Source organism: Amphiura filiformis, chromosome 13 (genome assembly GCF_039555335.1).
Source record: "Amphiura filiformis chromosome 13, Afil_fr2py, whole genome shotgun sequence".
Classification (NCBI taxonomy): Eukaryota; Metazoa; Echinodermata; class Ophiuroidea; order Amphilepidida; family Amphiuridae; genus Amphiura; species Amphiura filiformis.
The window spans coordinates 27286718-27302090 of NC_092640.1; the positions used below are offsets into that span (position 1 = coordinate 27286718).

Sequence of the window (15373 nt, forward strand, 5' to 3'; positions counted from 1 at the left end):
CAATAATGATTGACACACACACACCAGGAAGTTTCTCATCCAAAAGAATGAGACAATTTAAATTCTCACCATTTTGGCCATTTCTCATCAAAATGTCCGTTTTCTCATCCAAAACTTCCTCTAGTGACAGCGGGAGGGATGACATTAAACATAAAATCTTTCAAGTATCTGTCATTTCAGATCATTTTGATTTTTTTGTTACGTTATGCGTTGGGCAGCCTAAATGCTGTCCCCTTTTCTTAGTGCCAAACGGTTTTGAACTCATACCATAACAATTTGATATGTTATGCGATTTTGTTACGTTATGCATGCGTCGTTACACGCGTATAGAGCCTTCCTGATAATTTGCATTTCGAAATCGAGGGATAACTAAATAATAATAAAAAACCCATATCAATTTGTAAGCGCGTGTAGAACAAGATTTGCAATTTAAAGAGAATTGGCCATTGCTCATTCTAGTGGCGCTAGTATATGGACAATATAAGTGTGCTTTTTCATTTAATGACATAAAATTTGAAAAATATTGTAAGGAACACTTGAGGTTTTGACTTTTAAAACCTACATTTTGGTCAAAAAATGTGCTTGGATAGGAAGTTTTCAACAGATTAACCACATTCGCCTTGCTATAACATTATCTGTTAATTGACCTAGTGCCCGGACCTAGTGACGAAAAGTGTTTTTAGAGGGATGTGAAAAAATTCTGATTGGATGAAGGGAATACTTGAGATTTCGACAAAAACCAATCAAAGAGGCCCATGTTTCAGCTAGAAGCTCCACAGCTCTTCGATGCTATGCACTCAACCGTGCAGCGTAATCAAAGACTGTAGTGGAGACAATCACTGGTTGCTTGAAAGTTGTTGGACGAAAATGTGTGCTCAGGTGTATCGAGGTGGAAACTGTGCGCATGATGGTTTATAAGAGAATTTTTTCGTACAGAAACCTTTCCATATGCACTCTCTTGACCGTTTAACACCAACTAAACAATCATACGAAGATATGCATTATCATGTGCAAATATGCACTGTTTATTTATTTGAATACTGTACTCTCGGAATGCAAATAAGAAAAGGTCACATAAAGTCATGAACAATATTAAATTATTAAAGGAAATCTCCGGCAATCACAACATTAGTCCTTATAAAATATGTAAGAAAAATAATTATCAAACACGAATCACGTTGTTTTATTGAAAACAAACTTGTAGTGACCATAAAAACGAATAAAACATCCGTCTCTCAACACGCGATATTCAAAATTCCCGGACGCCGAAATTGCCGAGTGAAATGACGTCCCAGTAATACAATGAAGGCTGGACGACAATTGAGCACAAGTAACCATTACGTCATTGCACTGAGACAATTTCGGCGCGGGAATTTTGAATATCGCGTGTTGAGAGCCGACTGTTATTCGTTTTTATGGTCTATATGAGTTTGTTTCAAATAAAACCATGTGATTCGTGCTTGACATATAAGGCACAATGTTATGATTGCCGGAGACCCCCTTTAACAGCCACTCCCACAACCTGTGGGTATGGGCAGTGGAAGTTGTTCAATTAGCTACGTAAACGGAATCCGCGACTGCAACAGTGCCTTCAGCTTCAAGATCCATGTAGATACCAAAGCCAGGAGAGCCCTTTGGATGTGTGCCATCTACTTTGCGGAACCTGAAAATAAGGGACATACCATACATTTTATGGAGGGGAGGAGCGTGCTAGGGAGTCCCAGCAAACACAAAATATTTTCGACATCATTCGCAAAAGGTTAGAAAATGTTGCCAGAAAACGTTTAAATGTCGGGTTATATAAAAGGTATATAAAGGGTATAAAACATTTTCATAATATTCAAAAACGGTTTTTGATAACTTAATGTTATAACATAATGTTACCTAAGTGTTGACAATATATTTGTCAAAAAATGTTTGCAACAAAATATTTTAAAATAACATTTTGAAAACATTTTAAAAATATTTTTGTAGTGTGTTTTCATACAAAACGTTTTAAAACGTTTTATAGACCTTTATATAACCCAACATTTATTGTTATTAAAACGTTTTTACCAAAACCAAAAATCCAAAATATAACCGGTTTAAAACGGTTAAGTCCTAACTTACGCCTGCGTAGATTCACAAAAGCGTGCGTCAATCAATCATTATGCAAAGCGCGGTTCGCGTATGTGGTGCGCCAAGCTGTTTTTACGCTATTCTATACCAATCCACGATACTGAGGTTCAGAGGTTCTTATTTTTGCAGTGCAAATAAAAGATGTTTTAGACATGTCGCTAAAGTAAAGGCACTTCACAGGTTGTGTAGTGACGGTTTGTAAGCATTGGTATCTGTCTTTTCCTCTTTCAGAAAACTAAAAATGCATAATAGTTCTAAGAAAATATTCATGGTCGTATCATAGAAGTTATTGGTAGTGAGGAGGGGGAGGAGGAGAGGGAGTTAATGTATGTGCACTACATAAGTGCTATCTCTCCATTCATTGTGTGTGAGATCTCCCGTACAACAAAAGAGATTGCGATCTCTAACTTTGACACAAACTTGCCCGCCTACCAGCCTCAAGCCGTCGAGATGGTTTGTACTGCATCATGTGGTTTACATGGTTTATGCAACATGCAGCAAGTGCCTAGGGACCGTTCACAAACACTTGTTAGGGGGGCCTGATGCAAAAAAAAGGGAGGCCCTTAAAAATTGTGACCCTCCTAAGGGGGGGGCCTGAAAAAATAACCACAATTTTGCTGGGAAAATTGAGTTTACATGCTTTTCTATGGGGTTGCCATGAATTTTTTGAGGTCTGTCAAGGGGGCCCCCGAAAAATGTTCGTGATGAAATTGTTTTGCATCAGGCCCCCCTTACAAGTGTTTGTGAACGGTCCCCTATTTTGTCAACTTAGAAACCAGAGAAGAAAATATAAAACGAAAAAGCTCCATCTACCGGCAAGAAATCGATCAGAATTATTGTACCGAAAATCTGTCTTTGAAGCCCTATAAACACCATGTTTTGGACCACATTGGCGGTAATTACAACAACAAAAATGAACTAAAATATTTTTTCAAAAATATATTTTGATGTACCAGAGTACTTTTGTATGATCATATGCTTAACCTTTTTTTTTATATTCAAAACTATTTCATTCCCGGTTTGTTTACTATAAAACAAAATGTAAACAAGATCTTAAAGCAGATTTCATGAAAAAAAGTGTTGTTTTGCTGTTTAATTTGATCACAGCTCTACGTGTCTTCAAAGAAAGGTACTTGCGAACCAGTCAAATATTTTGTTTAGTCAATGTGTTAACTATGCATCAATAACGAAGGAGATTTGGAGTACTCCAAAGTGCGCTTCTTTCCTCAAAAAGGGAATATATTCTTCTGTCGACTGGCTGTAGTCTGCTTAATGAAACAACAGGTCTATCAATGTAAGTGGAACAGACTGAGAGTCTGTTCCAGGACTAATGTTTGTTTCTGAAAAAAGGTGTGCTAATGGTGAAAGGAACACTACGGAAATTGTCATCTGTGCAAGGCTTTTGTACGCAAAGAATTTATATTACGGAAGTCTGCAGTCTCTGCAGGATATACATCAGTCGTCCGGAACATTGAGTGAAACAGAACTTTTGTCAAGAACAAGAACCTGATAATAGTACATATCTCAGTGTTGTAGTAAGATCTGTAATGTGTATGATTTATAACGCATTGTACGTGCATATTGTAGAAACAAACAGTTTTTGTTAACTTTAACATACAGTGTGTTTTGTTGTGCATTCTGAAGGGATCCTTGGCACAAGGTGTTTTTGGCCTTGGGTCATTGTGATTTCGATTCGTAACAATATAGACCTTTATGCATGAATTTTAATTAGCTAAAGGAATAAAGTTTCATTTGAAATGCATGAAATAATGTTGGCTGCTGTCCTTATAGTCTCAAAAGTGGTACGAATGGATGTGTGAGTCATACGGCAGCATGTCGTGTATTCGTGTACACGAACGGTCGTAAAGTGCAAGGCATAAGGAACATCGCAACCTATCTACTGGTCTGAATAAATCGGGCCATTAAGAAGATGCATACCACATTGATATCGATATCTGCCAGGAAAGTCGAGCTGGCACGCCCGGTAAGAGCCATGTGCAATATATCCCCATATAGCACTGAAAAACTTACGTTTTGAGAGTCTCGAGTGATTCGTCACAAGCAATTCCTGTTTCTGGATCCACCGTTGTGCGAATGCACCTAAAATAGAAAATAAAGATAAACAGATTGAAGAAAGTCTCTTAAAAGTGAATATTCTTAGGTTACGGACCAAGGTATGTTGAGATATTGCAGTTGAAACCCATACACCCATATGGACACAATGACTTTTAATCTCCCATATTGGGGGTACATGGAATTGAAATGGAGACACCCATTCAAGTAACCCCATTTAAAATCCACACACCTTGGGCCCTGTGTGGAAGATTAAGGTAATGTCTGCCATAAGGGGTGTATGGATTTCAACTGCAAATAGCCCACTACGCCATGTAGAGACTCTTAGATATTCATGTATTTCATCAACATTTATCAGTGTTTTGTGATTCCAAGATTTGTATACACGCTTTGTCTTAAATTATAATTGTAAAAGAAAAACATATAGGACAGACAGAACGATATTTGAATCTCGAAAACAGCTTCCAATATATCCAAAAAATTTCTATACAAAACAGTTTGTCTAACAAAAACAAAAAACAAAAAAAAAAAGCGCCGTTATTTATAGTGCCTAGACGTTGTTCCACAAGCCTCGGCACACTTTAGGTTGTCGCTGACCACTACGGCCCACATCATTCCATAAACCCATTTAACAACAAACATGGACTTTGCTGCTTCAAGAGCGCACATCCTAGACATTCCACAAATAACCTTCGCAACCAGGAGCAGCTCCCCGAGTATCGTACGCGGGATCGTACGGGTTACAATGAGACAATTAGCAGTAAGTTCCTTGTCCAGTGGTATTTCAAGCTAACTCAATTTTCCACGAGAGCGTAGCCCGGGAGGCACCGCCAAGGTTCTAACCCGCAACCTCTCGCACCATAGTCGAACGCCTTATCGAGCTAACTTAACAGACGATGAACAAATAGGCCTAGATCAAACTGATCATACATTCTTATTCAGTGGGAGTGGTCTAGTTCGAAGTCACATAATCTGATTGGACAATCGGACAATTTCGGGTGTTTTGCCTTTAATGCATATCGGCCACTTACCGTCCACATAGGTTAGTTTTTCTGAGAATAACGTTGTCTCCTATCTTAATGTACTTCCAGTTATCCTGCAAATAGAGGTAAAATAATCCAGCAATTACTGAGAATAATTACGTTACACCGTGCACAGAGTACTCAGTGTGTGCAATCAACGAAGCATCGCACACTTATGGTTCACAGTGCGGAGGGTATTCCTGAAATAACACATATTATTATTTATATCAGGCTTTTGAGCGATACAATAAAACTGTATATTGTACAATATTTGCAAAATACCCGGATGCAATACAATATTTTTGAATATTGTACGCGTATCTCGTACGCGTCGCGCGTTACCATGGTGACGGCACCAACACTCGTCATGATACAACAGCACAACAATAAAGACACCATAGCGGCTCACAGGAGATTTCGTACTGTATAAACAAGTAAAATCACTAACTTATTTCGCGGCAATTCTGGATAATGATAACCTTAGGAAATATAATCCACATCTACAAATAAACTATATAAATTATCTATATATAATTATTCCGAAATTGTCTTTGGAGAGTAAAGAGCAGAAAACAAGAAGGTCAAAAGATAAATTTTCATTTTACCGCATAGCAAAAGCCTGATATAAATAATAATAATAATATTGAATAGCTTATTTTCGTGTGATACAAGAATATATTGCACTCGATAGAAAAATATTGCACTCGTCTTCGACTCGTGCAATATTTTCTATCTCGTGCAATATATTCTTGTATCACACTCAAAGCCATTCAATATTATATAAATATTAGCTTTAAAAATAATAGTGCTTGTTGTTATTAAAAGCCAAGGTAACATGGCTAATGATATTGCCTTCTTGCATATGAGACCAATGGTGAAATATTGAAATGTTCTGGCGTGCCTCAAGGCTCTATCATGGGCCCTCTCTTAAGTACCAGAAGTATTAAGCCAACAAGAAAGACTAGCAAGTTGATTATCATCCAACAAGGATTTTCTTCAAGCGGTTCAATAAACTCGCAGAGCCATCAGAATTTACAAATGAGACAGAATACGGTTTCCAAACCACAGAATAAACAGCTCTCTTTAGAGCCGCCAGACTTTGTAAATGGAATTAATAAGATTGGTATTTTCGTTAACTTAGATATTCATAGCAAGAACAACCAAGAAGTATGATTTAGGTTTAAATAAAAATTTCTTAGACAGGAGAATTCTCCAACTCACTTTGCGACGCCTCTGTCTTGAATTTTATGCACAATTTATATTTCTTTGATCCAGATGGATAAAGAAAATAAGCGCAGACGTCAAAAAACAACAACAAAAAAACAAAAAACAAAACAAAACAAAAACAAAAACCAAAAAAACAAACAAACAAACAAAAAAAAACAGAAAAAAAAACAGACCCCCTTAAAAAAACCCACACAAAAAAACAAACATACTTACCTCCTCGAAAGCAGTCAATCCCTGCCCCTGCACAAGAAAATTAGGACGGAAGTTTCTGACAGTAACTTTCTTCTCCAATCTGCTATTCAGATCGTCTAATGATACTTCAGTGAACAGGTGATACAGGGCCTTGTCTTGGTAGATGCTCTGCAACATGAAGCAATACCATTAGATATTATAAGCATTAAACATGAAGGTTGGTCTCAACCCTGGAATTATGCCAACGTTTGGGCCTCATAACTGCAAAATTGTTGGTCTAAAGTATATGGATAAAATAATTTAGAATGACAAACATGGCACTTGACAAATCCACATAATTATATTGTGGACATGTGATTCAAATTTTGGTACAAATGCTCAGTTTGGGAGAAAATCCAAAAACCATTTCTTGACCCTAATTGTTTTGGACAACATAACAAAAAAGAATCTTCAGCAATCTAGGAAACGTTTTTGCTTTATTATTTTGAATTTTGACCAACTTTGACCAACTTTGACAAATTTATAATTCACCAACATTTTTTGAAAATGCATGCTAAATTGGGTTAAAAAAATTATAAAAACACGATTTTCACCCGAATGCCAATCATTTTTGGTCCAATTTTTAAAAACAAATATTGTATGATTTGCGATTCTTTAAAACCACATACAAATGTATTAGTTTCAATAAAATTAGAGGGGGTGCTTACATTGTATTGGGCATCGCCATCTTGTGCTATTTGCGGTTTTCTAAAAACGCACATTGGAATATATAAGTTTCAATAATATTAGAAAGGGTTAAAGTTACGGGTATTGTGGTAGGGTTTAGGATAAGGTTAGCATTATGGTTAGGGTTAATGTTAGATATAGTGTTAGGATATGGTTATGCTATGGTCAGTTAGGATTACACTCAGGGTTAAGTTTAGGGTAGGTTAAGTTTGGAGTAAGAATTAGGCTTTTTATGTCATAGGTTAGGGTAAGGGTTTACATCTATATCTAAGTATTACTGGGTTTTTGGACTAATGACACTTCAGACTATTAACCTGTAACCGCCATTTTCACAGTAAAGCCAAACAAAAAGAAATATATAAAGCGAAATAAAACAATGCGGTAAAAAAGAAAGAAAACACAAACCAGATGAAAAACAATGAAAATAAATAAAAGGCAAATTATAATAATATCAATATAAAATAAAACCACGCAATCTTTGCATAACTTACAGGACTTGTTGGTAAATCATTGGTGAAGCAGACCAGCTTATGACCGGTTGTCTTTAGATAGGTATTAAGCCAATTACAAACTTCTTCACCGCAATTATATCCAGTACTATCTCTACCATAAAGTCTATTATGGGTAAATAATAATATTGCAATTTTAGAGTCTTGATAGCAATTCCCACCTTTAAGGAAAATGAAAAAAAAAAAAAAAAAAGCCAACAAAACAAGAAACAAATATTGCCTTTATACTCTAATACCAAGCAAACAGAAATCGGTTTCAAACGTTTTGAACGGGTGATATTTTTGGTTTTGGTAAAAACGTTTTAGATTAAATGTCGGTTTCTATAAAGGTCATGAAGAACATGTTTAAAATTTTATTACAAAATATTTTGTGCAAACATTTTTTGCCAAATATTTCGTCAACTCTTAACCCTAGAACTACCGAGTAACCTGGTCACTCTATAATGCTGCAGGGAACACAGTACTTTGACAATAGGATGAAAGACTCATTATTGATTAGGCGCGGATTTTAAAAGTACAGCTCCTGTGCGTGTATAGCCAAAAATTGGAATAGAATGTTTGGAATTTTGTAACTAAAATACTTGATGCATTTTGCAAAATGTGCTCTGACAAATCTATAAAGCATTTCATTAGCTTTAATTTGACATATTGCTTGACATGTTTGGAATTATGGTAAATCATAAAAAAATATTTATTATCGCAAATTAATTAATCAATATTATGTCCATTAATTAAAAATAAATACAAATATGCAATTTTTCTCTGACAGAATTGTAGGATTTGACAAGAGTCAATCTTTCCTGTAAGTTTGATTTTTATAACATATTTACTTTTGACGAAAAAAAAAAATTCATTTTTTTCATACATTTCTTTTTATTATGCTAATTATATGAAAATGAACGAAAACGTGTCAAATTTTGCAACCTTATTAAAGATCAGAGTTTGATCAAAATATGTTGTAAGTGACATCTTTCACTTTAATCTAGATTTTAAATTATGTGTCAATCTGTCCAAAATTCAGTTTTGGGCATTTATGCTCTGTTGCACTGTAGACTTTCCTCAGCCCCAATAAACACGTGGGCGCTGTTACAAGTACCAGCAAAAAGTCATGGTCATTTGTGATGGTCGGTCCTACTATTGGGTAAGGCGCTCGCGTTTATTTCCCGGTTTGTTTATGCCTGCATGTGTATCCAGTATTACATGAAATTGGTGCCATTTGTGGTAATCATCGATTAAATAAGCCATCCAATCTTTTTTAGGCATTCAAGGTGCATCGAGCCTTACCTGAAGTGAATGACATCATTGGTGATCGCCTGATGTAGCGGGAATTTGATAGTAGGCATCCCAGGTGCATCCAGCTGAAGAGATTTACCATAATCTGATTGGCTGGGATGAATCAAGGCGATGGCTCCGAACTGTCGCGTGGTTACTAAGGATTTATTCTCATCCAGGATCACGTAGTGTCTTGATAAGAGAAGAGAGTAACACAATATTGCTTGATTTTTTAATGGTTCTCCTTTGTAAAGAGGGAAACGTTACCAAGAAACAGTTCTACAATTGCATGAAGGGACGGGATCCAAATGCAATTTTTAGGGGGGCTTACGGCCCTAAAGAAATAGCATCTACGGCACTGCACACAGTGCGCAACACCCATACTTGCCCACATTTTTAAGCAATCGTATAAATTATACATTGTGCTATTCACCCATTTGCCAGAGCCTCGATCTGGCAGCATACATGAATGGGAATTGAACCGATCATATAACATCGCGTAAAGTTACGTAATACTCCCTTTCATGTATATTGCCAGTTCGATGTTCTCCCCGCATATGAGCTCATATGGCGGAACCGTGCAATAGGCGGAATGATTGATCCAATGGTTGATCCATACACCCCTATGTAAGACATGGAGTAAAGATTTTAAATGTAGTCACACATTCAGGTAACATCATTTGAAATTCACACTCCCTGAGTGAAAGATTAAGGGGCTGGCATTTTCTTCGGAAGGGAAGGGGGTTATGAATATGTCAGTGACCGGGGCCAATATTTTTATCCGGGGATTTTATGAACCTCCTATCCGGGATTAAATTTTCTTTATGATTCTTGGGTTGAAAACGTTTTTGAAAAATGGCGCGTGGGCCGCGTAAAAAATATGATTATAGTGTGAAGAATGCACGCACAGCGAACGAAGAAAAAGCCCCAGAACTCTTTTAAATATTCTATGACCGATTGACCCCACAGTATATTCACTGAGACTAATATATCTGATGAGTCTCAGATTATGTCCACTCCGAAGAAAATAGCAGCCATTAAGGTCGATGTCTCCCACAGGTGGTATACCGTAAAAACTCGATAGTTAGCATATGTGCTTACTATCGAGCGCTTTTAAAAATGCAAACATGAAATGCCCCATCCACAAAAGTGTAAAGGGTTTTGAGCAAGTCATCGAAACACATAGTTATAATACGAGCCTGCACATTTGTGTCTCAACCCTATTAGCTCAGTTGGTAAAGCGCATGACTTTGCTACAATTTCATGTTTTCAAAAGCGCTCGATAGTAAGCATAGGCTATATGCTAACTATCGGGTTTTTACGGTATGGATTTCAACAGCTGTAATAGCCCATTTTAAATCAGCCGTACCTGTCACAGACCCCCTCATTGCTTTTTATTCCAAGCCTCGTACACGTCGCTTCAGTTATTTCAATTCCTCGACACGCCTTCACAGGATGTACAAAGATACGACCGATTTTACCCACTTCTTGCCACAAATTTCGAGTTATAGATTTCTGCTGTCCATACTTGTATAGTCCATATACAGCTATTCCTGCAACGCAACCCGCCGCTATAGCTCGCCAAGTATCCGACATTTTGATTTGTGTATTAAGTAGGGGCCTATTTGTTGTTTAACCTTGAACTTGATACAATACTGTTGTGCAGTCAATCCATAATAACAAAATACCAGTTCTGAAATGCGTGAACACAATAAACAAAAACAGCACACATGCTATCACCAGAGCGCAATGTATGACCGGGCTGTAATCGACGTTAACCTTTGCCCCGGGTGGCCCCGACCTACATTGCGTATCACCATTTACCATTGCGAGCCAAGCAGGGAAAAGTTGAGTATCACCATAGTTATGGCGGTTTTCGGACTTGTTTTTTTCTTTCTAAACATCCTCGTACGTATCATTCTTCCTTAAATTTTCTCGGTTTGTAACAAGGCGGTTCTCGAAAGCAATGGGACAGCGCTATTTTGGGAATATAATTACGCTATTAGCGGGAATAAGGGCTAAACAATGCGTTATTGAAATGATGGCATTGTTTGGAAGCTTTTGGACTTGAGTATTTTCGGACAGCGTTACGTAGTTAGGGCGGTTTTCGGACTTGTTTTTTGTTATAAACATCCTCGTATACGTATCATTCTCGGTTTATCATGTTTATATGAAAGCGGTTCTCGAAAGAAATGGCGCAGCGCGAGGAGCGCGAGCCCCGAAAGGTTAAGTGCAACCGTAGTTAGTGCGGTTTTCGTTTTTTTTGTTATAAACACCCTCGTACGTATCATTCTTACTTGAATTTTCTTTCCACAAATAGCGCTTACTGAAAGCAACTCAGATATTGTCATCATTGCTTTTATAAATTGCACAAATTGCAACACCTGTGGCTATTTCTATTTGTGGGACTGCTTAGTATTCCCTTTCGTTTTTCTTCTCTTTTGTATTAAATGACATTCACTAACAGAATGTTTTTTGATAAACAATTCACACCAGCTATGCCATTCCATAAAACACAACACATTCCAGTGACTGCTCTTTATTTATTCTATGGTGTTAAAAGAGTTACCTTTATGCCTAAGTCAACCCAGAGAATCTTCTCAGGTAGACTTCTTAGCTATCTACATATTCATTATCATGTTGCTAACAATGGTATATGGAATGAATATTCACTGAAGTGGAATTATCGAGCACAAGTGGATTGCCTAGATTGGCATCAATTCTGTCATTAAGCTCGAACACAGGACACATTGAAAAAATATTACACTGTATCGATGTATTTATTTGAGGAGATTATACTCAAGATTAAACATTACCTTTTCCATTTCATCTTGTAAAAACAAATAAACCATATACAACAAATTACAACAAATTCATTTATTTTGACTCGCCGTATTATGTAAGATAACGGTTCAAAACAAACCATTACCAGAAATAATCGGTGTCTTGTTATGGTTATGCTTTGATTCGCATGTTAGTCGCTCGAAAGGCTTGACTCTTTCTACATGTGAATTACACCCCAACAAGACACATTGTTTCTCATCATTATCTAATACGTACACCACATTTCGCCATACATTTCGCCATTACATTAGACCCACCAAAGATTACTGTTTCGTTTTTATGGTAATCTAATCTTTTATTTCCTGAAAAAACATTTGGGGTCTAATGTCGATTATTTACATACTTGATCAAAACATCGAACGTGTATACAAGAAAAATGGTAGGTTCCTCCAAGGAGGATAGATAGAAAGGAGAAAAAATATATAGATTACGTAATGCTTTGTTCCTTTGATGCCGATTAGAGATTGCGACAGGCTATTCATAAAAGTGGTACCATTGTTTCAAGCAAAGGGCAGTGAAGGGGTTCCGCCATTAAATTGGTCACTGATCCGGCATCATATTAACGCTTTACCCAACAGGCGAGTATAAGTAAGTGACCACAATAGAGGCCCTGCATGAAATTATCGATTGGCTCCAAACAAAGGATTTGAACCGGTGTCCTTCACCGTAGTTATGGCGGAGAGCAGTCCATTCAATCAAATGTTGTCATCAACCTATTTGATCGTAGTGCAGGGTTATGTGTGTGAGACGAACTGTCACGGTAGATTGCAAGCATGCTTTTGTTGAATGCATTTGAGTAGTCCGCCATATTTACGGGATGATACGTCACATGCAAGGCCTCTATACAGTCATGTGTAAGGGCAGTCATGTGTAAAGTGGTACCATTGTACTCACGTATCCCAAATGTGCGCTTGTGCGGGTCTGAAGTCTATAATGGAGGGTTTAGTTGTCGATATAATCTTTTTTTTCACCCACCTGACTTTAGACGCTTCATTTAAATAAATTGAATGCCCCTGCTGATCGACTACACATCAGAATGTATTAGCTGCCAGGTTCACATTTCTATAGTATTCTATAATGGTAATCGCTGCGTATACATGTAAGTATAAGTATAGGCCTATAAAGGTTTTTTTTTTACAAAAAATGTCCATTTATCTTTTATTTTAAGAAGGAGATTGGCATAGAAATAGCGGCGGTGGAAGGGGGTGGGCAGATTCTCCCCTGTGAGAAGTCTTGAGAGGGACATGAGGGAGGCAAAGGGGAGGAGGGATATGGAGAATGAGGGGGCTACAGGAAGGGAGAAAGAGGACAAATTAATGAAGAGAAAGAAATAATGAGAAGTAAATAAAATAATAGAATGATAAGGACATATTTATATTGGAAGTGTAGGCCTAGGAAAGAATAAATACAGAGAAAGAAAAGAAAGGAAAATAACTGTAATAATAATAATTATAAAACACATAACAGCACTAAGCAGCCATTCGATGACATTAATGCCGTTGTTCGTTACGTAATTAATGAGCCCAGTCAGATGTATTTCGCACCTGCCAAGCACAAGTCACCCAATTTCGAAAACTGGACGATGAATGTACACTCTCATGAATATTGATTGGCAACATTTTCCAATATGTCAGCGCTCTAATCGGAAACAATAGAACAATAGACCCTGCAGAGCGTTGGGTTCCTGTATAGTATTTTACTGACCATGGAAATGTACTGCGACACGAGCACGTGTCAAAATCGATATAATGTATTGTCCATATAGACGCCCATTTATCATGTTTATTGTTGGATTATTTTGTATATAGAACACGCAGTTAACAACAATTGAGCGCTATTAATACACATTAATGTTTTTAGGCAAATAAAATTCCAAAATATGGTACGTTTTCTGCCTTTGCTTGTCACGTGGTAGGCCTATGTTGAAGTTGTGATTATATCTTCAAACAACATTCTTTTTCATTTTAGACTTTTTATAGTCTATATTTTCTTCATTTCAGCTTAATTTAGCAGTTGTCATGGTTGTGTGCAAATTCCTATTACTATTAGATACGTTGTAATAAAACATGATTTTAAACATTTGTATATTACTTTTCTCTGAGGGCTTGCAGCAAAATTGATATTTTATTTTCCTTGGTATGGGTTTGTGGCTAGTAGTCAGGTAATGATGATGATATGATTTCAGATATGCAAACTGTAAATACAGTTTGCATATCTGAAGTCAGCTGATAATACACACTAAGCTAGCTGAATATTAAACATGTTTTTATACTTATCAAAAGGCTTATCACACCAAGCCCTAGTATTTCATACTTATAGCAGAAGACATCATTGACCAAACACATTGTAAAATATTATTTCGATCAACAAAAATCTGAAATTTATTATGTAGAAGTAAATACTAAGGAAAAATAAAATATCGGGATCAAAAAAAAAAAAGGTAGCATGTAGTATTCGAACCCGTGCGGTTAACTTTTCCGTTTAATTGGTACGCGCTCTACCAATTGAGCTATTTTAAATCTCAGAAAGAAAGAAAGAAAGAAAGAAAGAAAGAAAGAAAGAAAGATGGAAAGATGGAATGATAGAAAGATAGAAAGAAAGAAAGAAAGAAAGAAAGAAGTTGAGGTAAAAAAGCTTTTAAACATATCGTACAGAAGAGGATAGGAAAAGTAATATTATTAAAAGATAGCGCTACAGAAGATTCGAACTCATGGCTATCATTATACCCTTTAGTTCACAAGTCACAGCCTCTACCGCTGCAACACGAGGAACTCTCTGAACATTTAATCGATTTATAATGTATATTAACTTATTCAATGTACGTATGGTCCGTGGCGGCGTGATAGAAAACTTAACTGAAACGTATCACGTTTACTCCGAATATATTTGTTGGCAATGTATTGTAAAAATAAAATTGGAATTTTGATTCATTAACTTCCCCACGGTCGACAAAATTTAAAGAAAGAAAATTACATTGATTTCTTTTTAAACTGATTGTGTCGACCGTTAGCGTTATACTTGGAAAAATGGAAAAAAATGCCGGGAATTGAACCCACGCCCTTCCGTTAACTGTCAGTCTCCTTATCCACTGAGCTATTGGGGTGTTGTAATTTTACGTGCACCTTTGTACTATAGATTCATTATAAACGAATAAAAAGTGTTTAAAACTAATCCACTTGTTTTATGCAATAATAATTGGCTTATTGAATAGAGAACCACGGTATTCAGACCTGTTCTTCACAAATTAGATTCCAAAACTTGACATAAATAGAAAAATGCACGGTATGCAAGCGAGTAAACAGTATAGAGACATAGTATTAAAATCTTTATTGTGTCTGCATACCGTAAAACTCGTACATTGATATGGTCTAAATTATCCCAAACAAATCA

At 36.6% G+C, this 15373-nt stretch overlaps 1 protein-coding gene across 1 annotated transcript; it reads right to left on the reverse strand.

The window, feature by feature from the left end:
- Window positions 1-1469: 1469 nt before the first annotated feature.
- Window positions 1470-10890, reverse strand: LOC140167239 (mitochondrial amidoxime reducing component 2-like). Its single transcript, XM_072190583.1, has 7 exons — window positions 10509-10890; window positions 9152-9331; window positions 7850-7973; window positions 6654-6800; window positions 5223-5287; window positions 4150-4218; window positions 1470-1663 (listed from the first exon to the last, which is right to left on the reverse strand). Exons 1-7 carry the CDS (start codon window positions 10733-10735, stop codon window positions 1549-1551), a joined length of 927 nt encoding a protein of 308 aa, XP_072046684.1. The 5' UTR covers window positions 10736-10890; the 3' UTR covers window positions 1470-1548.
- Between the last annotated feature and the right edge of the window lie 4483 nt (window positions 10891-15373).